The following is a 23,071-nucleotide window of genomic DNA, read 5'->3' as shown; positions in this document are numbered from 1 at the left end:
CCATATTGTCTTGATTACTGTAGCTTTGTAGTATAGTCTGAAGTCAGGGAGTCTGATTCCTCCCGCTCTGTATTTTTCCCTCAAGACTGCTTTGGCTATTTGGGGTCTTTTGTGTCTCCATACGAATTTTAAGATGATTTGTTCTAGTTCCATAAAAAAATGCCATTGGTAATTTGATAGGGATTGCATTGACACTATAGATTGCTTTGGGTAGTATAGTCATTTTCACAATATTGATTCTTCCAATCCAAGAACATGGTATATCTCTCCATCTGTTGGTATCATCTTTAATTTCTTTCATCAGTGTCTTATAGTTTTCTGCATACAGGTCTTTTGTCACCCTAGGTAGGTTTATTCCGAGGTATTTTATTCTTTTTGTTGCAGTGGTAAATGGGAGTGTTTCCTTAATTTCTCTTTCAGATTTTTCATCATTAGTGTGTAGGAATGCAAGAGATTTCTGTGCATTAATTTTGTATCCTGCAACTTCACCAAATTCATTGATTAGCTCTAGTAGTTTTCTGGTGGCATCTTTAGGATTCTCTATGTATAGTATCATGTCATCTGCAAACAGTGACAGTTTTACTTCTTCTTTTCCAATTTGGATTCCTTTTATTTCTTTTTCATCCCTGATTGCTGTGGCTAGGACTTCCAAAACTACGTTGAATAATAGTGGTGAGAATGGACATCCTTGTCTTGTTCCTGATCTTAGAGGAAATGCTTTCAGTTTTTCACCATTGAGAATGATGTTTGCTGTGGGTTTGTCGTACATGGCCCTTATTATATTGAGGTAGGTTCCCTCTATGCCCACTTTCTGGAGAGTTTTTATCACAAATGGATGTTGAATTTTGTCAAAAGCTTTTTCTGCATCTATTGAGATGATCATATGGTTTTTATTCTTCAGTTTGTTAATATGGTGTATCACATTGATTGATTTGTGTATATTGAAGAATCCTTGCATCCCTGGGATAAATCCCACTTGATCATGGTGTATGATCCTTTTAATGTGTTGTTGGATTCTGTTTTTTACTATTTTATTGAGGATTTTTGCATCTATGTTCATCAGTGATATTGGTCTGTAATTTTCTTTTTTTTGTAGTATCTTTGTCTGGTTTTGGTATCAGGGTGATGGTGGCCTCGTAGAATGAGTTTGGGGGTGTTCCTTCCTCTGCAATTTTTTGGAAGAATTTGAGAAGGATGGGTGTTAGCTCTTCTCTAAATGTTTGATCGAATTCACCTGTGAAGCCATCTGGTCCTGGACTTTTGTTTGTTGGAAGATTTCTAATCACAGTTTCAATTTCATTACTTGCGATTGGTCTGTTCATATTTTCTATTTCTTCCTGGTTCAGTCTTGGAAGGTTATACCTTTCTAAGAATTTGTCCGTTTCTTCCAGGTTGTCCATTTTATTGGCATAGAGTTGCTTGTAGTAGTCTCTTACGGTGCTTTGTATTTCTGTGCTGTCTGTTGTAACTTCTCCTTTTTCATTTCTAATTTTATTGATTTGAGTCCTCTCCCTCTTTTTCTTGATGAGTCTGGCTAATGGTTTATCAATTTTGTTTATCTTCTCAAAGAACCAGCTTTTAGTTTTATTGATCTTTGCTATTGTTTTCTTTGTTTCTATTTCATTTATTTCTGCTCTGATCTCTATGGTTTCTTTCCTTCTACTAACTTTGGGTTTTGTTTGTTCTTCTTTCTCTAGTTCCTTTAGGTGTAAGGTTAGATTGTTAATTGAGATTTTTCTTGTTTCTTTAGGTAGGCTTGTATAGCTATAAACTTCCCTCTTAGAACTGCTTTTGCTGCATCCCATAGGTTTTGGATCATCGTGTTTTCATTGTCATTTGTCTCTAGGTATTTTTTGATTTCCTCTTTGATTTCTTCAGTGATCTCTTGGTTATTTAGTAACGTACTGTTTAGCCTCCATGTGTTTGTGTTTTTTACGTTTTTTTCCCTGTAGTTCATTTCTAATCTCATAACGTTGTGGTCAGAAAAGATGCTTGATATGATTTCAATTTTCTTAAATTTACTGAGGCTTGATTTGTGACCCAACATGTGATCTATACTGGAGAATGTCCTGTGCGCACTTGAGAAGAAAGTGTAATCTGCTGTTTTTGGATGGAATGTCCTATAAATATCAATTAAATCTATCTGGTCTATTGTGTCATTTAAAGCTTCTGTTTCCTTATTTATTTTCATTTTGGATGATCTGTTTATTGGTGTAAGTGAGGTCGAATCTGAATGAGATCCTTGCTGGGTAGAGTAACCTTGGTTGCAGTTTCTTCCCTTTCATCACTTTAAATATATCATGCCACTCCCTTCTGGCTTGTAGAGTTTCTGCTGAGAAATCAGCTATTAACCTTATGGGAGTTCCCTTGTATGTTATTTGCCGTTCTTCCCTTGCTGCTTTCAATAATTCTTCTTTGTCTTTAATTTTGACCAATTTGATTACTATGTGTCTCAGCGTGTTTCTCCTTGGGTTTATCCTGTATGGGACTCTCTGCGCTTCCTGGACTTGGGTGGCTATTTCCTTTCCCATGTTAGGGAAATTTTCGACTATAATCTCTTCAAATATTTTCTAGGGTCCTTTCTCTCTCTCTTCTCCTTCTGGGACCCCTATAATGCGAATGTTGTTGCGTTTAATGTTATCCCAGAGGTCTCTTAGGCTGTCTTCATTTCTTTTCATCCTTTTTTCTTTATTCTGTTCTGCAGTAGTGAATTCCACCATTCTGTCTTCCAGGTCACTTATCTGTTCTTCTGCCTCAGTTATTCTGCTATTGATTCCTTCTAGTGTAGTTTTCATTTCAGTTATTGTATTGTTCATCTCTGTTTGTTTGTTCTTTAATTCTTCTAGGTCTTTGTTAAACATTTCTTGCATCTTCTCGATCTTTGCCTCCATTCCTTTTCCAAGGTCCTGGATCATCTTCACTATCATTATTCTGAATTTTTTTTCTGCAAGGTTGCCTATCTCCATTTCATTTAGTTGTTTTACTGGGGTTTTATCTTGTTCCTTCATCTGGTACATAGCCCTCTGCCTTTTCGTCTTGTCTGTCTTTCTGTGAATGTGGTTTTTGTTCCACAGGGTGCAGGATTGTAGTTCTTCTTGCTTCTGCTGTCTGCTCTCTGGTGGATGAGGCTATCTAAGAGGCTTGTGCAAGTTTCCTGATGGGAGGGATTGGTCAGATCCATCATTTCTAACCAGTGTAATTCAACTTTGCATTTCAATTCTCTCTGATCTTCTTTTTATTTGTAAGCAAGGGCAGAATAACATCAATCGGAAAATAAGATGAGGACCATTACAGATGTGAAGTACTTTTGTGAATATTAGAAATATAAAATTTTCTACGTGTAATCAGTTATAAGCATTAACTGATTATCAGTGCTGGGCTATATATAAAAAAGGAGATGAATAAACATTAATATTATGGTTGGCCAACAGTTATGTGAGTGGATGGGATAGCTTGGCACTGAGGTGTAAGATACTAAATTTTAGCCTTAGAGATCTCTTACTAGGCAAATTCTTATTATGTTAAGCTACTCCAAATGCCTATGGAAGGCCAAAAGCATATTTATTCTCCCCTTCCATCATGGCATTTCTTTTTATAGTAAGCTTAGGGCTCCCAGAAAAAAAGCTGTTGTCAAATAATAAACAGTAAAGAGGTATGAGCTCCAGGCCATTAACCAGTATTATTGGGCATTGAACTTTTTGCTGCATCTTATGTGAGAAATGAGAGGCCAAAGGATAGGCAATGATGCATGTCCACAGGGCACTGAAGGAATTGGTAGGAAAATAATGGAAATCTATTAGATCTATTTGATTGGACCCTTAGGATCTGGGCAATTCTGTTATCATTAAAGCCAGCAGATTCCATTTCCATGCTCCAGATATTTTTATAGAGATTATTTTCATTATAACAAAATTAGCTGGCCAAGTCTTCATACTGTAGTGTTTGAAGCTTCCAAAGGGGTATTAGTTATAAATCATTCTTGACTAATATGCCCTTAAGCGTTGCCCAATGAGTGGAGCTGGGTCTTGTACAAAGAATTCCCTCTGAGCAGATGCATTTTCCCTTCTCTGTTCCTTCTGTTTCATCCATTTTTCTACATTGAGTAGGGACTCCACATTATACACCAGAAATTCAAGGATAGCTAATCATTGTGTAGGCTTAAAGGCCATGTAATAGTGGTAGAGGTTAAGCGCCCAAATATCACAGCATGCCTCTATTCATATTTGAGGTTATATAAAAACCTCAGTCTTTAAAAAAAAATACTCCCTTTTATTAAAAAGGCAAGTATATCAGAACATTGTTTCCAGTCATTAATAGCTAAAAATATTCAGGCAATTAGATTAAGAATGAATGAAGCATTGTTTGATCACTGACTAAAATGGAGAAAAATTCAGAAAGGATATATTTAATTCCACTAAAAAATTTTTCCACCTTTCTCTATATGGAAAAACAGAAGAAAATAATCTGGAGAAATAATAGAATAGAAGGCTCTAACCTTTAAAAGCTATTTAGATTTTTCTGGGAAACATCTCAAACTTAAGAGAGGCTTTTTAAAGTAGGAATAGTTGGGGGGAAGATAAGTTGAGTTACACTATTCTAACCTCTGTTCTACCGTCATTTCATTCTGATAGTTTTCTGTCCACAGAAGCATAAATGGTTCCCCAAATGGGAACTTCAAATAAGGTGAGCTACTGTTTGCTTCAATTCATTAACATACCTCTGTATCCCTTTAAGATGTTTTATATGTAGCTTTTTTCATTAACACCTATCCCTCCTCTTAAAATTCATTGATTCTGAATGACATTTTTTTTCTTTCCCCCTTTCTCACTGACATGATCAATGCCTACTTATTTTCCATATCTTAGAGGAAGATTTAGTTGTGTGACTGTAATCTCTCCCCTCCTCCAAATTAATAAAGATGGGAAATAATCTGTCATGATGTTTATTAAATAGCAAGTATGGGTAGAATATTATGCATGAGGAAGATTTCTAGGAAATGAGGTGTTTGGTGACCAAAATGTTTATTTTTATAAGTATACAATAAATCCAAGTCTCTTAACTAGAATCTAAGTTAATTTCAGTTAATTTAATTTAATTATCAGACCTAGTTTTTTAATTCAGTGTTCTATGTTACCTCACTGAGTTTTTATTTGCCATATATAATTCTTTTTAGTTTTCATTGTGTTACTTTTTAGGTTAAAAAATCAGTACAGTAAGTATTTATGATTTATTATTTTCATCACCTGTTTTTATTTTCTGTCATCCATAACTGCATAACCAGGAAGACTATAATACTGCTCATCATTGAACAAGATTTCTCCTGCCTCACAATAAAGAGATAGAGACTCTTTTATTCAGGTTATCTAGGATATTCAGCTAGACAGTGGAAGAGATAAACATAGTGAAATGTTATTTGCCAATGTCTATATTGAATTTTTGTTGCCCAGTTTTCTTCCTTCCAATTGCTCAAGGAAGCCTGTTTTGATGTCTGGTCCATTCAGACCAGGTAAGGCAAACAGAGAAAATGTACAGGAATAATGATGTTTCCTCCACCCAACCCACTAGGCCGGCAGTTAACCATCTTCAACACCCAGGCGCAAATAGCTATCGGTGGAAAGGACAAAGGACGCCTCTTCCAAGGCCAGCTTTCTGGGCTCTATTATGATGGTTTAAAAGTACTGAACATGGCGGCTGAGAACAACCCCAATATTAAAATCAATGGAAGCGTCCGACTGGTGGGAGAAGTCCCATCAATCTTGGGAACGACACAGACAACCTCCATGCCACCAGAAATGTCTACCACTGTCATGGAAACCACCACTACAATGGCTACTACCACAACCCGCAAGAATCGCTCTACAGCCAGCATTCAGGTAAGCCTTTCTCCAACAATTAATTGACTCCGCATCTTGGTCTTTGAGATGTTGCTCTCATGGTCAGTGTCACTATGTAGCTAAAGTGTCTGAATTACTATGTTTGTAGGAAGGATGCCTGTAGGAAGGATGGTAAAGCTCTTATTCAAAATGAGCAAATTTTCACTATGAAATACTCCCACCTCTCATTTTATTACCTTTCTTTTCACTAGCCAAAAGGGGAAAGGGGGAAAGGAAAATTTGTTATCATAGGGAAGACTGTATCCTAGTTCAATTCTATTCGCATCCTCCTGATGGCTTTGCTAAGACATGAATTGTTCATTTTTGAGGCCAGTGGGTAGCATTACATCAAGGGCAGATGAAGCTAGAGGTTCAATTAATCCTTATAAAATGCAGTATTTGTATTTGATAAGTGTTGATTATTCACTTGTTATTTTTGACCCACTTCGTTTCCTTTATATTATATTGACCAAGGTCCTAATTGCATTGGAAAATTTGAAGGTCTGAGTTTAGCTATGTAGGAAGTCCTTAGTTTTGTGCTTAACGTTTTTGTTTTGTCACTTAAAAGTAATTATACCCAAGCTAAAGCTAATGCTTTGCTGACTTCCTTGGCATCTCATAAATCTAGTTAGTAGAGGGGAGAAGGTTAATCGAATTTTTAGCCTTAAATGCTCTGGCAAAAAATAAGACATTCCGATTGCTTGTGGGAAAATGACCCCTAGTCTAGTTAGTATCTGTAGAAGATTCAGTAGATCAGTACTTGTCCTTTCTGTTTCTTGGTTTTAAGACATGAGCCAGGGGTTCAGTTGAGTCTTTGACATCACCCTTCCATTGACTTCAGAGGGCATTATAAACCTAAAGTCAATAATCAGTTAAACCCCCCATGTGTTCACATTCTTCTGAATTAAGTTTATGAGAGTTAGGCAGTGGTAAAAGTGTTGTCTACCTTTTCCCTTTTCTTTGAGTAGAAATATCCAGACCATTCCTCATGTGACTCCACAGGAACAATTGGAAGCTGATGCACTGATGATGTTATCAGGCCAATTTAATGTGTTTTAGAAAAGCTACTAAGAAGCTGGTTACTTAGCAGTCTTATAGTTGCACGTGTTGTTACATGTATACCTACGCACATGCTCCAGAAAACTAGCTTTTTCTCTACTGATATTAAAGCAATAACTCCTGACACTTCACTATACTCACTGAAAAGAGGATAAAAGACAATATATATTTCTATTATGACTTTATAGCTCAAGAGCAGATCTGTTTATTGTGGGTGAAAGGATAGTTCTATCTGCACAGGTCTTGGCAGACTTGTTCTGTTTCTGTCAGAATACATTCCACTAACCCTGTGGGAAGCAGAGGAGCAAATGGCTTTTTCTTCATAGGAATGGATGGTCCTGTAGTCTTTTTCAAGGCCAAATTTTTACTGACCTCAGAAGGATTTAATGTTACATGAGGACTCAGGGACTAAGCCATGGTAATTATCAGTCTGGGGCTTTCCTTCCTGCAGCAAATACATAAATAGGAGCAGATTGGGTGCGTATTTGTACAAACTAAGGGAGCCAGAGTAGGATACAAGGTACAAAAGTCTTAAAAGTGATTATGATTCTAAACATCATTTAACCTGTTGTCATTTTGGAGGTCAGCAGCTGTGGACAGCTGGAGGATGCCCTCTCTAACAGCCTCCTTTCTGGTGTGTTTCTTTTCCTTTAGCCCAGTAATAATTGGATTACATCTACATGTCTTTCCTTCTGCTTCTACAGAAAAGGCTATAAAAATGGGTTATAAATCTGTTGGTGCTCTTTGTTTTTAAAGGTGTATAAATACATAAAGTAGTCTTGGAGGAAAGCCAACAGACTAGCAAAATTGGATTAGATGGGGATGACAGATAAAAAAGCCCCATATTCTTTGTAAAGATTAGCTAAAGGAAATAACTATGCCAAGGGTTTTGAACTGTTTGTTCTGCCAACTAGCCATAAGAACTTTGCCCTGGGCTCCATAAAAACTGAATAGCCTGCCTGTCTCCAAGTCTATCCCTGTCTTAAATACATTCTATAGATCATGTGACGCTTGTGTTAGGACTGGGGACCCAACAACCCTTGGATTCTACCCCAGGTTTAAGATAGTTTCCAGACTCTGAAGACTTTGGGTGAAGAAGGTCAATCTCAGGAGTTCTAATATGCCCTGTGTGAGCCAGCTAATTTTCTTGAATGAAATGGACTCATAAAGATTTGATCTCTGGGAAATCTTCAGAAAAAAGAAAAAGAAGGGAGGAAGACTGGATTTCATGTTCACTAGATCCATCATTCACGTTTTCACCTATGTGTGAAATCTTACAGCCATTCCCAAATGATACTCTGTTCTGTCTTCCTTTGCTTTGATAATATTGCTAGAGTAGAGTTGTCCTAAAAGTAGACTCTTCCGGAAGAAACAAAAGAAGCATGTGCATTCACAAGTATAAATATCTGTTTATTAAAAATCCACTGGTTATTTCTTTAAGCATAAGGTAAGAAAACATCATTTGAGCAGTTCATTTCTGATAGACCTTGGTTAATGTTGATTTTAGATCAAAGGAAAACTGCAAAGTGCTTTTAGCGATGCTCTTAACTGTGTGTGAATGTGAACAAAGAGTTTTCGAATTGATATGGCCCTCTAACGCTCTAGCCTCCTGGAAGTAATAGGCGCTTTGATCTTTCTGATACTCTAGTTTGTTACAAAATACTTGTGAATTACATGGACTATGTTAAATTACTCACAGCTGTGGTGCCAAGCAGGAGGGGAGTCTGGGGGAGAATGGGTATATGCCTATGTATGGCTGAGTCCCTTTGCTGTACACCTGAAACTACCACAACATTGTTACTCAGCTATACTCCAATATAAAATAGTTTTTTTTTAAAAAAAGAAGGATGTCTCTAGATGCCCCCCTGAATAAAAAAGGAAGTTAAGGTTGAGAAAGCAGGTGGGTGCATTGAGAAAGCAGGTGGACGAGTGATAAATCTCAAATAAAGGTCTGGCACTTAGTAGGTGCTCAATAAATATTTATTGAATAAATCAGAAAACAAGATAGGCTTTATTATGTACCTTATCATCATTTAACAATCAGAAGTGGCATGGCTTGTGGAAGGATTTCTCTCTAAGATGATCAGTGTGCTTTGGACAATTTTAATTTTTTTTTCCAGTGGTAAAACTATAGCAGAACGATTAAATGCATGTACTTGAAGTCAGACTGCCTGGGTTTAAAACCTAGTTTCTCTTCGTATTAACTAAGTGACCCTGGGCGAGTCGCGTATGTTGTAGTTACCTATTGCTATGGAACAACCTGCCATAACTTAGTAGCTTCAAACAACAACTATGTCATTAGATCTCAAAGTTTTATGGGTCAGAAATTTGGGCAGGGCTCAGCAAGGCATTTCTTCTGCCTCACATGGAATTGACTGAGGTCATTCAGTGGCTACTCTGGTCTGGAGGGTCTGGCTTCACGCATGCACCTGGTGCCTTGGTGGGTGAACTGGAAATACTGGACTCAGCTGGGTCCACGTCTCTCTCCGTGTCTCTAGGACTCCTTTCATAGAGGCTCAGGACTCCTGGAGAGAGTTTCCCGTCTCAGTTTCAGGAAATGATGTATAAACCTCATTTCTCAATGAGAGGAGTAGCAAGAATTTGCAACCAACCTAAATCTACCACATTGTAAAATGGGAGGGAGGGAAAGGTACTACTAGTCCTTATAAGATTGTTGTGAGGATAACTGAGTTAATAAAAGTAAAATGCTTCCAAGAGGTATATCATGAAGAATATAATTAAATATACTTTAACCTTGTTATTATTATATTCTGTCCTCAACATTTGGTATGCAAGCCAGTACCCTCTCAAGCAAGGATCTAATTCAGAAAATGGGGCTGCTTCTGCTGACTGTAGTGTCCGTAGTTCAGAGTGGGGCTAGGAGGTTTTGGGGGATAGGGATTTGAAGGTGGCTCAGAGTAGAATTTGGGGGCTGAAATTAGTCCTGGCAAATAAAACGTCTGTAAGATCTCCAGAATGAACATCTCACTAACCACCTTTAATTTTCTTTTCCATTTTTAAATCAACCGGGAGTGCTATGGGCCTTGGAGAGTATCTTCTGTTATGAAATAGGTCTATCCACATGTATTTTTGGCATTACAGAAAGAGGAATCCAGGTTCCTCGCCATCATGGAGCTTACAGCGTAAAGTGGGCAAGAGGGCTTGACATTAGCTATCAGTATGAAATAGTGACTTACAAATGATGGTGTGTTGGGGGGTGAGGAGTGGTGTATGGGATGGCTTGGCTGGATCTTATGAATGAGGTGAGAATGGAAGTGGGACTTGGGTACATGGTGCGAGGAGCAAACCCCAGGTTGGCTGAATGTGCAAAGCTAAATTGACAAAGTCAGAGATGATTCCTAGAGAGATCGCCAAGTCCAGCTAGAACAGAGAGTGCATAGAGGGGGTTTGTGAGATACAAGAGATTCAGATTCTGAGAGTCTTGGCCTAAAATGCCCCCAAACAGGAGAAGTCCAAGAGGGGAGAACTGAATCAGGTTCCCTGAGGGTCTTACTACCAGGGATGCCCCAGAGATTGTACAGGCACATCCATTACATTACATCTGACCCCAGTGTTGGTGGGTTACTATCATGATGCCGATAGGTCAGCTTCTAAAATGGAGAAGTTCAACTCAGGCTACACTCAAATTCCTTAGTCCTCACTCAGGATGGAAGGCAAAAGTGAGAAATAAGAGTCTTTTAGGGGTAACTATCAGCCACCATGACCAAAGTGTTCTTGTGAGAGAGGAAAGGGCCAAGAGGAAAATAGTTCCAAGAATAATGTGTATTCTCTTACCTTAGTGCTACAGACCAAGTTATCAGTAAAGAAAGAACTCAGTGTGTTCTGTGTTCAGCAAATCACCATTTGGAATCATTTATAAGCTGGTAGCAGAATACTGATCATGACCCACTTTTTCTGAACTGGGCATTGGTAAAGTCACCTTGACATTGGCCAGGGCTGCCTGGCACCAGAATATTACCAGAAAATCACAATGCTCAGCCTGGATTGGAACTACCGTAATAAACAGTAGAAATGAAAGACTTGAGAGCTTTGTTGAGATTTCATTCTTATCTCAAACTCACAAATTTGGTGGGCAAATGTGAACCACCTTCAAAAATTATGGAAGGAAGCCACAGTTATTCAGGTTTTGTAACAATACCTATATGGAAAGTCCTCCTTCTGGTCTGCTTTCAGTTTTAGGCTGGGGACAGTCAGAAGCACACTTCAGCCTTGATATTGATTATTGCAAAACAAAACAAAGCAAAACTTGTGATTAAAAAGTTGATCCTTCACACTGTCTGTCCTGGATGCAGTCCCAGTATGTTGAAGGAAAGAGAGAGAAATTTAGAATCGGAATTTCTGGGTTGGACACCAGGTTCTTCCAGTCACTTAGCTGTGTCTCTCTGGGCATATTGATTAGACCCTCTAAACCTCAGTTCTATTATCTGTAAAATGGGCACAACAGTATCTTTACCATAGGCTTGTTGTGAGTAATAAATACAACCAGATGTGGAAAGAACTTAGGCCATGCCCTATCGCACAAGTCTGCACTAAATGCTGGACATTTGGAAAACCACTTCAACCCAAGAGACTCTCCCAGGACTCACAGATCCTCACAGAGCTTAACCTCCCTGTATGGCTGGATAAGCACAAGAACAATTTTGTCTATACCCACACAAACCTATAATCACCCAGGATTTCCTTTGAGGGTCCTAGATTGAATCACAGCCCTGAACTCATCAATTAGAAGGGATTTACAGAGTGGGAATTAGCTTCGCTGAGTGGTTATCACATGCAAAGTGTTCTATTAGGGTGAAACATGTGAAATTGCCATTTTTGTAGATCAGAATGGTCAAATATCAGCAATATCATATGGTTCAACAAATACATGACACACACATTTACAGCATGTTGTTATCCATGGCGTTTTGAGATTCTGGCTAGAACACTGAATTTTCTCAAGGTTCTTTGAGTAATCAAACTGTCTTGGATTGGGATACAAGATTAATCTACTTTATTCCAAATACCATGCTATAATAGGAGGTAAGTTATGTTATACTTATCCCCCAAATTATCCCCTCTGGGCCCCTCCACCTTTTGCCTGCTGCCACCAGCTTGATAGAAGTGAGACTAGGAGTCCACATACTTTTCCATCCCTCGCTTTTACCACCAGACAACAGAGCCTCTAGGGGAAGTTTATTTTAGGATCAGGGCTCAACTAATATTGATTAACGGCCTTATGTAATGTGTGGCTCCAGGGCTCGTTCCTTTCCTGCCAAGCTTCATAACTGGGGGAGGCACTGAAGATTTGTCAGTCTAATTAGACTTTAGCTACCAGCCAAGAAATATCTTCTGTTTCCTCCTTACCCTCGCAGAGGTACTTTCTTTTCCCCTCCCAGAGAATAATTGGGGGGAAGGAAATTAGACTCTAATTTACTCATTACCTGGTAGAACTCTCCAATGACATTTTATCTCCAGAATGACATAGTTCTAATGGGAAAAAAAGGAACTTGATGGGTTTACCTACCTCTTAAAGACTTATGTGTTGGCAGTACACATAGATCAGCACTTCCCAAAGCTGGAAAAAGTCCCTTAAAGGATCTCTGAGAAGGTCCTCATCACATACAGGCAGAAGTCTGCGAGATGCTAGGAGAATTTGAAGAGATGCCCTTCTAATTAGGTTGTAATATTTATAGGGTAGAATTTCCCACCAGAATCGCTAATAAAGCACTGGATCTTTTTTTTCCCCCAACATCTTTATTGGAGTATAATTGCTTCACAATGGTGTGTTAGTTTCTGCTGTATAACACGGTGAATCAGCTATACATATACATATATCCCCATATCTCCTCCCTCTTGTGTCTCCCTATCCCACTCCTCTAGGTGGTCACAAAGCACCGAGCTGATCTCCCTGTGCTATGCGGCTGCTTCCCACTAGCTATCTATTTTACACTTGGTAGTGTATATATGTCCATGCCACTCTCTCACTTCGTCCCAGCTTACCCTTCCCCCTCCCCGTGTCCTCAAGTCCATTCTCTATGTCTGCGTCTTTATTCGTGTCCTGCCCCTAGGTTCATCAGAACCATTTTTTTTTTTTAGATTCCATATATATGGAAGCACTGGATCTTATTTTGAGCCATCTGAACAGCTGAAAGGGAAGTACAGTCAGCTCTTGGCTACTCACCGTGGAGGTCCCCAAATGTTTCTAAAGCTCCAGGTGGTTTTTCCAATCACCTAACAGTCTACCTGGCCAAGTATAAAGCCTGAATCCTTTCCGTGTGGTGTATGGGTCTCCCCCTTGCTCTCTCTCTGACCATGTTTCCTATCATCTTGCTCCAGGAACACAGGTCTTCTTGATCTTCCTTGAACTTAGAGCCAGGATAAGGGAGGGGCGAGTGAAGGTTGTACAGTTGCAGAGTCGGATCGTGTCTCTATTTAAAATGTTGATTTTTTTGCTTATCTTGCATTGATGTTGACTTTAAAATATTGCAATAAGGTATTCTTTATCTTGATGACTGAGTTTGGGGCCATTCCTTTAAACGTTACACAGTAGATGAGCGCCTCCTCATTAGTCCCAGCCCTGCTCGAACATACCAAGCACATCTGTGGCTTTTCACTTGCCGTTTCCTCTGCCTGATGCAGCTCTTTCCAGCTATTGCACGACTCACTCCCTTACTCTATCCAGATTTTTGCCCATATGGCACCTTCCAGAGTGTCCCTCCTTGACCATCCCCTGTAAAATAGCACTCTCTGTCACCTTCAGCTTCGTTGTCTCTCAGAGCAGTTATCTCTCCCTGATGTTATGTCACATATTTATTTGTTTGTTGTTTCTATTGAGTGAAATGTGAGTCCTAGGATGGCAAGATGTTTGTTTCAGGCACTGTCAGAGCACAGAGTGAACCCTCAGTCAGTATTGCCTGAAACAAATGAATGGCCAACAATCTGCCAGCACCTTCTCAGGGAGTACACGTGCCTTGTAATACAGACTGACCCTCACTTCCAAGCACTGTCCCTCCCCTGCTCCCCTCCCCCACCCCGTAGAGGCCCGCTCTCTGGTGAGTTATCTTCAGTGGTTTGTCGTGGTTTTTTTTTTTTTCTTTTTTTTTTTGGCTGTGCTTCGTGGCTTGCAGGATCGGACCCACGCCCTCGGCAGTGAAAGTGCGAAGTCCTAACCACTGGACCCCCAGGGAATTCCCTCCACAGTGGTTTTGCTGCTCTGGACACCTTGCCTTAAGAATAAGTAAGGAGTCCAGAGATATCTCCTTATATCTGGTGTGCAAGGCTGTTCTTCTTGACTTCTGGTCTTAAATTCTCTTTCCTTAGAACTTATTTGTCATCCTAATAGCAAAAGCAGCTTCTAGCACTTAGAGTTTTCAAAGCATTTTTGGAAATAGTGTAATACCACCACTTTCCCTCTCCAATTTCTGCACCATATTCCTTTCCCAAATTATTTAATTCTTAATTAAATAATTAATTAATTCTTAAGTCTCCTGAAACCTACCTTTAAATATAGGCAAATAAAAATTATTTTAATGGACCACTGTTTCTATCCTATTCTATTGGTATGGATAGAAAATTAACTTGGGGCTCATTTACCTGGTTGTGCACGTGTAAATGGGTTGGTGGGAGTCTTCTATCTGCTTTAAGTTCCTTTTTTTGTTTTTCTCTAATGACTGAGTATGTTACATGAACCCATTCATTCCTGGTCACGACCGTATGATTTATCTGGCTCCATAGTTCATGACCTTTTGAAAAGAAGATTTTGGAAGACACTATGAGAAGCCACTAGATTGAGAGAAGGAATAATGTCTATGTAGTTCCTCACTCAACATTCAGGGCCTGGCATGGTGACGGCCACGAAGTGGGGCTCGATCAATGTTTGTTGAAGAAAAGAAAACTGCATTAAGTGAATGAATGTTTATCTGCAGAGGGAAGAAGCAGAGGAGGGAGCAATGTTATTCAAGACAGCCGTGTGGAAGCAGCGTGTGATGAAGGAAAGAGAGCACAGAAACGAGGGTCAGAAGAATTCATTTGTAGATGAAATGGTTAAAACCATGACTCGAGGTGGACCTTCATTTGTCAGCTGTGGGATTTTGGTTAAGTTGCTTCTTGGAGCTTAGTTTCACCACTGAAATATGGAGATTATAACATCAACTCCATGGATAGGTTACAATAATGTAAGTCAAGGGCTTAAATTGGTGCAACTCGATAAAAGATTGTTGTTGTTGTTATTTTAAATGGGATTCCAATGCAGGTCTCTTTAGCATCTAAATTTTGTTTTTTATTCTTTAATTAACCATTTGGCCTGTGACATGGCAATTAGCTTCCTTGGGTCTCCACTCTTTCCTCATCTAACAGATATAAGGGTAGATTCACACTGTCTCCAATTTCTTCATTTTTCTAACAGTCGCTAACATGGTGCCTTGCACATACAGTGACAGTTGAATGGATGGATAAATGAATTAGAGGATGGAAGGGGAAGAAAAGTTGAAGAGAGGAAAGGAGAGAGCAAGCAAAAATACTCTGTAATCGTGTTGCTGTAAGAATTATCTGTCCATTTCATGGGTTGGATGGCTAAGGTTGAGAGAAGTGAATAAAATATCTTTAATCTAAGTAAAATTATAATACAAGTAATGATTTATTTTTGTATCCTTCCTCTTTGCTGAAAGCTTTCAGAAGGAGTTACACAATGACCACCCCTATGTGGAAGATGAAGTAGTTAATAAATGTCTCTTGAGTTGTCAAAAGAATCAATGATTCCAGTTTAAGCTAAGGTCCAAGAAATTTCTTTTTTTCTGAAAATGCATCTCTTTCTTTCTACTTATATGTGACAGGGAAATGACTTTAAGCAGCTATCCTTGCTAGCCAGGCTTCAAGATGGATATTTCCATTCTGCCTTTGACAAGGCAGTAGGAAGGATGGGATGTGCTTTCATACCTTTCTGGTGCATGTTTGAATGATGGTAAAAATTAGAAACACACTGAGGCTGTTATGACAGCCCTGCCTTTTGAAACCTAATTAATGCCTTGGGTTGTCTAGAGAGCTAGTTCTGTTAGCTAAATGGAGAATGTAAAGTTCTCCTTGGGTTTTTTCATCATCCAGGGATGAGATATCTGGGGGAGATAAATGCACAGCATATCCGCGGTGGCTAGCAGTCACAGAGAGAATTACTTGATGGAAATTTGTACATAATGTACATGTACATAATGTGGCTTCTTCTAGCTCTCATTTGATCTGATTGTGTGTGTGTGTGTGTGTGTGTGTGTGTGTGTGTGTGTGTGTGTGAGAGAGAGAGACAGAGAGACAGAGAAGATGCTCACGTGTGTTTGCATGTATTAGCTAGAACAGAGCTTCCGAAACTGTTAGTGTATACACGTCACCTGGGCGATCTGATTAAAGCGCAGATTCTGAGTCAGTTCTGGGTGGGGCTAAGATCACACATTTCTAACTAATTCCCGGATGATGTCAGGCTGCAATATGTGGATCTCGCTTTCTGGAGCAAGGATCTAGTAGATATTTATAGTTCCTTGCTGAGTAGTGTAGCACCTGTTTACCTATCTCTTCTAAACGGTCTCCCCAAACTTAATTCAAGGCTCTTCAAAACAGGAAATCGTGTTAACCCAAAGCATTATGTAAGTGAAAGAACTGATACCCAGCCGAGGATTAACAAAGAAAAATGTATCCCATCAGACAGTCCTGCTCCTGGTCCCACTGGCCCCCTCCTGCTGTCCCTTCCTCTGCTACGTACCCCCGAGGCAGATGGGGAGAAAAAAGTAAGTAGAATTTAACTTGTCACGGTATTTATCCCCCTTTCTGAGTGGTGACCTCCGATGAAAGCAGAAGGACTTGAATGATTTTAATCCACGGTAACAATGGGAAACCAGTCCTGACCATCTTGAGCGGTATAAATATATAAAATGACAGATTTTTCTCCTCTGCCTCCTCACGTCCTCCTCCCAGATACTGAGAGAGACACATATTCATGCACCCACAGCTCACACTATAATGCACAATGAAATTTCACCCAGCCTTTATCTCGTAGCTGCTGTGCTGATGATTAATGCCCCACTGGCTGGGAAGCTATTCCACCGAAGAAAGACAAGGAGAGGGGAAGACCCATGAATTATATCTCGGAGGCCATTTCTCATTATTATTATTATTATCATGATTAGTTCCTTACTGCCCTATCTATCCTGTTAGAGAACGCTTGAGCTGTTGGCAAGGGGGAGGGGATGACATTTGAAAGCAGATGTCACGAGGGAGAAATGAGCAAGGACAAAGATAGAAATAGACACTTTTTACTAAAGAGAACTGACCTGAATCGGGTTTTGTGGTTGTTGTCATTTATTTTTGGTTTTGTTTGTTTATTCTATTATTTTTGTTGTTTTCATTTTAAAACCAAATGTAATAGATGCCTCCATCTGTGTCTTCTGTTTCCCCCCCCCACCCCAGGCATTTATTTTTGCATGTGTTCTTTTGTCTTTATTGAGTCTCTGTCTGCAAGAATCAATATGATATAACGTATGCAAATGTTATTCCTGACCACTTATGCAAAAGGCTGGACAGAATAATTTCATTGCTTTGCAACCCCCATAATATAATCGCTTCTGAATCCTGGTTGATTTCAAGTTTCTGAAAAGGCTACTTTTTGAAAAATAATTCTATGTATGTATTGTATAAACCACAGTATCTGATTCTGTCCTGTTTCTCATTCAAGGAAAGGGTGATTGCTAAGTAATTTCTGGCTCTGTCACTTAGGAGGACTACACAGCAGTGGTCCTTGTTGGGAAAATGGTACCATAATAAAAGCACTATTACAACATATGTGTTTACTGATAAAATGGCAGATTCATTAACCAAGACAGAGTACTATAATCTGATTTGGAAAATGCTGTCTTTGCAAAGTTGAGTTTATGAGGATATGGAATTTATAGCTGTGGTACCCACATGTAACTTCAGTTTTAGTCAGATCTGTATTCAATTAACAAATATTTTAGTGAATTGAGTGCCTAGTGTGGGCCACACACCATTCTAGGCATTTGAGCTATAGAAATATACAAAACAGACCAAAAAAAAAAACAAACCGCTTTCCTTATGGGGCATATATTCTACGACACAAATATTGGGCACCTCATGAGTGCCAGGCTTTGGGGAAACAAAGAATGAAATAAACGTACCTCTGCCTAAAAGGAGCGCACAGTCTGGGAGGGCGCTTAAATATTTTCTCAGTCTGAAAAGACTCATTTTTACGTCAGTTTTCTACAGAAACTGTAGCACACTGATCTGCTATTATACTTGCAGAGGCAGCGATCATCTCTGTTTATACAGGTCAACTCAACTGAAGAGTAACAAAGAATAAGGTCTTTAATTTCTACTCCGAAAAAACAAGTTTCAAATGTAAACAATGTCTTTTTTGACTAACAAAGATGGCAACAATAAGCCATGTTCAGATAAAGTTATTGCATTTGAAACGTATTTTAGTCTCAAGGACTAAGTTTACAATAATTATTGCAAATATTTTATTAGTTTGAGATTATAGTTTCATGGAATGTTTATACTCAAAGAATCTCAGGGATTGTCTAATTATTGAGCCCCATACAACTAGTGGAGCTTTAGAGATGGGCCAACCTAGTTCCATCAGTCAAAGTTGTCTGTCCAGGGGCAAATTACTTGCCCACCTTTTGTAATTGAAACACTAAGCATTGGGAATTCGCTGGCAGTCCAGTGGTTAGGACTCAGTGCTTTCACTGCCAGGGCCCAGGTTCCATCCCTGGTCAGGGAACTAACATCCCGCAAGCCACACAGTGAGGCCAAAAAGTAAATAAATAAAATAAAATAAACAATAAGCATATATTAATTTGATGTTTTAATTTAATTTTTATCTAAATAAATAGCTTAAAACTTCACATAGCACGCAAACTCCCGTTACTCCAGAGCAGAGGCAGCATTACTTCAGCTGCTAGGAGTACTAGCTGCTGTATTTTTAATAGGTATATATACATTTTTAATAGGTATATATTATACCCAAACTTACTATCAACGCAAAATTTCAGTGAGAATAATTGTACTGCCAACTCTTTCTGTATACTGAGACAAAGCTTTCCTTAGGGACCTCTATTTTTTCTTCTTTTCCCTGATACTTATTCTCTAGCCATCTCAGAGAGCATATGAATTAAATAATACACATAAGTGCTTTGAATATTTTGCATGCAAAAATGAGCATAGCTCAGGCTCTTGCTTCACACCAGATGCTTATATTTCTGAGAGGGGCAAGGATTAGAATAGTCACGTTGGAATTTTTATGCTATGAAACGTCAGACAATGTATTTGCATGCCACTGAGTTCCATCATACAGTGTACGGTGATGAAGTCTGTTCGCTGAGCTCTCAGCTTCTTTCAGCTTTATCATTGTAATGTATTTATCGCCTTTCCTTTACGTGTGCTAGCTGATGGAGCTGCTGTAGAAAAAGAATTACTCCACATATTCCCTGCAACTCAAGAGGAGTCATACATTCTAAGAGTACAAATGGGGCTCCACTAAAAAAAAAAAATAAATCAGTGGATTCATGTTGGATATGTATGGATATAGATACTGGAAATAGGATTTGATTAAGTAATTACACTGAGTATGAGCCAAAGGTTACAGCTATTGGAGGAGAGATGATTGGAGGCCAATGTGAGAAAATCATGAACAGGAGGTTTCAGGGGAAATTTTAAGTGGGATGATGAGGATGATCCCAAGGCTGTTTCTACAGGGACTCATTTCTATCAACATTGCTAACCAGAAAACAGAGGTTACTAGAGGCTCTGAAGTAGATCAAAATATTTGAAGAAGAAAGGAGATAAACAGCAAAATCCACTCCCAAAGCCATACTGAAAGCACCATACAACCATACAAAGAGCATCTATAAAATGTTCTTTTGACTCTAATAGCTGCCGGGAAATTCGTGGTTTTTTAATTTGGGGGATTTGGGGTGAATGTCTAGGCAACTTATTTCTGTTATGTGGTACTCAGCAATATGCATAATAATAACTAGAGGTAAATATAAATCACGTAAAACAGTGCCAATCAAGTCATTGATAAGAGGGAAATTAAGGTGTGTTTGTTTCCCCTCTCCCCCTCGTTTTCAGTAAATTCTACGTTCTTCTGGGTTTTTTCCGCATCATGTTAGGTATTTTCGTAAGAGAGTTTTCTTCTTTCTTCTGTTGTAAACATTTTTCTCATCTCAGCATCCTTTTTAAATTCAAGAGACATTTTCCTTTGCAATGTACAATGAAAGGTGATTATGTTAGAAAATATCAGAGATGGCTTTGTCACGTCTGGTGCTGTTAAATCATGTTGTGTCCTAAAGAGCTCGGTAAATGAGGCTAAGGGAATGATTTGACAATTGAACAAGGCCTCAGTCAGATCTCCCAGCTTCCCCAAAACTCCCTGAGGAGAGAGAGACTCAGGTGGTGGGTGGAAGTATTTTTCCTTTAAAGGATTATAGAGATTCTGGCGAACCTTATTTTGGGTTTTGCTTACAAGGCAGAGCCAGAATTTGCAAAGGGGGTCTTTGTAAATTTTTTTTTTTTTCTGCATTTAATTTGAATTCAAGATGGTGTTAGGGAATTAAAAGAGGAAGATTAATTGCTCAATAGTTAGCGGCTACTGCCTACTGCATGGAAGGATCTTGATGGAGATAGAAGGGTGAATAAGACAGATATATGCTACCTGTCACAGAGCTTACATCATGGGAAGAAGGCATAAGACAAACTAATTTCACAGGTAACTATTTAATCACATGATGAATTCAATGGAGAGCAAGCTGCTAAGAAAGCAGAAAGAGATTTGAGTTAACGTCCTGATCTGGGAAGATTTTCTTGAGGACACAGTGTAGGAGCTGCACTGTTCAGGATGAGAAATTAGGTAAGCGAAAGAGGAGGACAAGGAACAGTGTTCTAAGCCAAGGGAACAGCCTGTGCTAAGGCCTTGCTGTAGGGAGCATACTGTATCATGTTTCTCAGTCTTTGGTCTACAGTTTCACTCTAAAGTCTGCAAACATACCAGATTTGACCATGTTAAGTGGCCAGTTAATGCCCACACTTGAAGGGCCCCCAGAAGGCCACTCATAAGGTATCCAACGGGATGAAGCATCGAAGCATCATCCCATTACTATGACAGAGTGACGTGGGACTGGTTTGAATGAGTTTCCAAAGCTGGATTGGATGGTATGGCCATGTTGAATGGGCTCCATGGTCTCCTGTTCTGAACCCTCTAGATTACTGGATCCATGGTGTGCCAAAGGCACAGGCTTCCTCAGTGAAAATCAGAGATACAAATAGTTTAGGCCAAAGCCTCACAGACACATATGTAAGGATTGAGAGAAATGCATGAATACCCTGTGTTTATCACAATTTTGCACAATGCATTGAACTACGTTTGCTAATGAGTGACCATACACATTGAACAGGCCATATAATTGTCGGGAATGTCCTGACACAGAACCTGTCATGTATTGTAATATCAAGAAACTGTTTAGTATGTATATGTATCTAGGTTTCCAGACTTTATAGCCATCCTGTATTTCACTCACTTGTTTCTTTAATAGAGCAGTAGTTACCAGAAATCAGTTATTTGAAAACGTCTAATTCTTCTTCCGATTTTCTCATGCTTTGCCTTGATTTTCTTTTTGCCTGGTGGAAACTGTGGAGTTCAGTGAAAGTTTTCCTGCAGTCTGATCACTCTCTCTATTTAATTTCGTAATAAAAAGTCTGAACCAGAAGCTGGAGATAATGTGCCCAATTCAATTCATATATGTCAATTTCTTTTTAATTGTAATTCTTTTCCCTAGTTCTTCCCACTCTCACTGCCCAGGCACAGCTGAGGCTTGGGTGATTATAGGACATCATGCCTACGCTGTCAATTATGCTTCCTGCTTTAGGATTAAATTCATTTATTATCATTGTTCTGATTATTGGTAATAATAGCAGGCATCTCCACCCAAACCTGAGTGAATAATAGTTTTCACAGTCCTTGCCTCCAAATTTAGCTTGTTTTAGTTTTTTACCCAGATGATTCCTTCCTTCTTTAATGGCATGGAGCGTTCAGTTTCCTGTGTTGCATTTAAATGCTATTTTAGAGCATTCAAAAGACAAGGCTTTCTTAGAAGATTCTTCGTGGTGTAGAGTGATGGCATATTATTTCTCTGGGTGTAGGTTTCACCAACTAGTGGATGTCAGTGGAGTCTTCTCTTGGTAACAGGACTACTGCTTTGAAGAAGTATTTGAACTGGCAAAGGATGTCTGTTAGCTATCCAGTCTTTTTCTTAGAAAGGCCCCCGGTTCTCATCCTCAGAAGCACACATGGCTTTGACTCCTGTGCTGACTCCAGAAAGAGCACTTACCTTTCTGCCTTTTTGATGGAAGTGTCCCCACCACTGTCACTAACAGAACAGCAGCATGGCCCAGCCAACTTAAAAATAGTATTGGCCCTTCAGCCACATGTTAGTTCTTTCAGACTTCTTTCCCAGACTCAAATATCAATATGTCTTCTGAGCTTAAAACTACATTTGTAGTAAGATCACCCAGACAGCTTCAGGAAAAGAGATCAGCGAGAGACTTGGTGGAGAGTCCAGGCTTTTATTTTATTATTCTGCACTTTACCTTTTGGCAAGTCAGAAGAAAGCAATGCAGTTTAATTAGCAGTAGGGAAAATGTTTGCCCTTTAAATTGTAAATGTGTCTCAGTGATACGGCTTCTGCAAATATTGCTCCATGGACTTTCTGGAAGAATACTTACGATGGCTCATCTTGGTTTTGTTTTCTCATGATGGCTCATTGATACAATTTCCTGATCCTCCTTACCTTGGAATCATAGCCTCTTAAACAATTAAACCTTTGCCTCTAAAATAAAGGGTGTGTCTCAGAATTCCAAAGAGTGGACCATCCTTCAAGGTCTCCAGCCTCTCAGCTCATTCATTCAACAAACATGAGTGGGGAAGGCTGGGTAATTACTAACATGGACCAAGCACTTTTCTGGACCCTGACAAAAACAAAACAGATAATTGTAATTGTGATACTAGTTCTTATGGAACATACATTCTAGGGGCAAGGGTGGAGACTGCCAATAAATAAATCCGTGAGAGAATATAGTATGTG

General features: G+C 39.1%; 1 protein-coding gene across 15 annotated transcripts in view; it reads left to right on the top strand.

The window, feature by feature from the left end:
• Positions 1-23,071, top strand: part of NRXN3 (neurexin 3) — a 1,618,670-nt gene that overhangs the window by 1,460,061 nt on the left and 135,538 nt on the right. For 9 of the 15 annotated variants that reach the window (XM_068558635.1, XM_068558546.1, XM_068558806.1 and 6 more), the window contains one exon: positions 5,566-5,873. In XM_068558635.1, the coding sequence (XP_068414736.1) occupies positions 5,566-5,873 (308 nt within the window). Of the gene's footprint in view, positions 1-5,565; positions 5,874-12,105; positions 12,127-23,071 lie in introns of all 15 variants that reach the window. The other 6 variants (XM_068559298.1, XM_068559177.1, XM_068559225.1 and 3 more) reach the window with 1 other exon arrangement.

The sequence above is a fragment of the Eschrichtius robustus genome, chromosome 1 (assembly GCF_028021215.1).
Source record: "Eschrichtius robustus isolate mEscRob2 chromosome 1, mEscRob2.pri, whole genome shotgun sequence".
In the NCBI taxonomy this organism is placed as follows: Eukaryota; Metazoa; Chordata; class Mammalia; order Artiodactyla; family Eschrichtiidae; genus Eschrichtius; species Eschrichtius robustus.
Note: the sequence above shows the minus strand (reverse complement) of the source record. Positions and strands in the feature narration are given on the sequence as shown.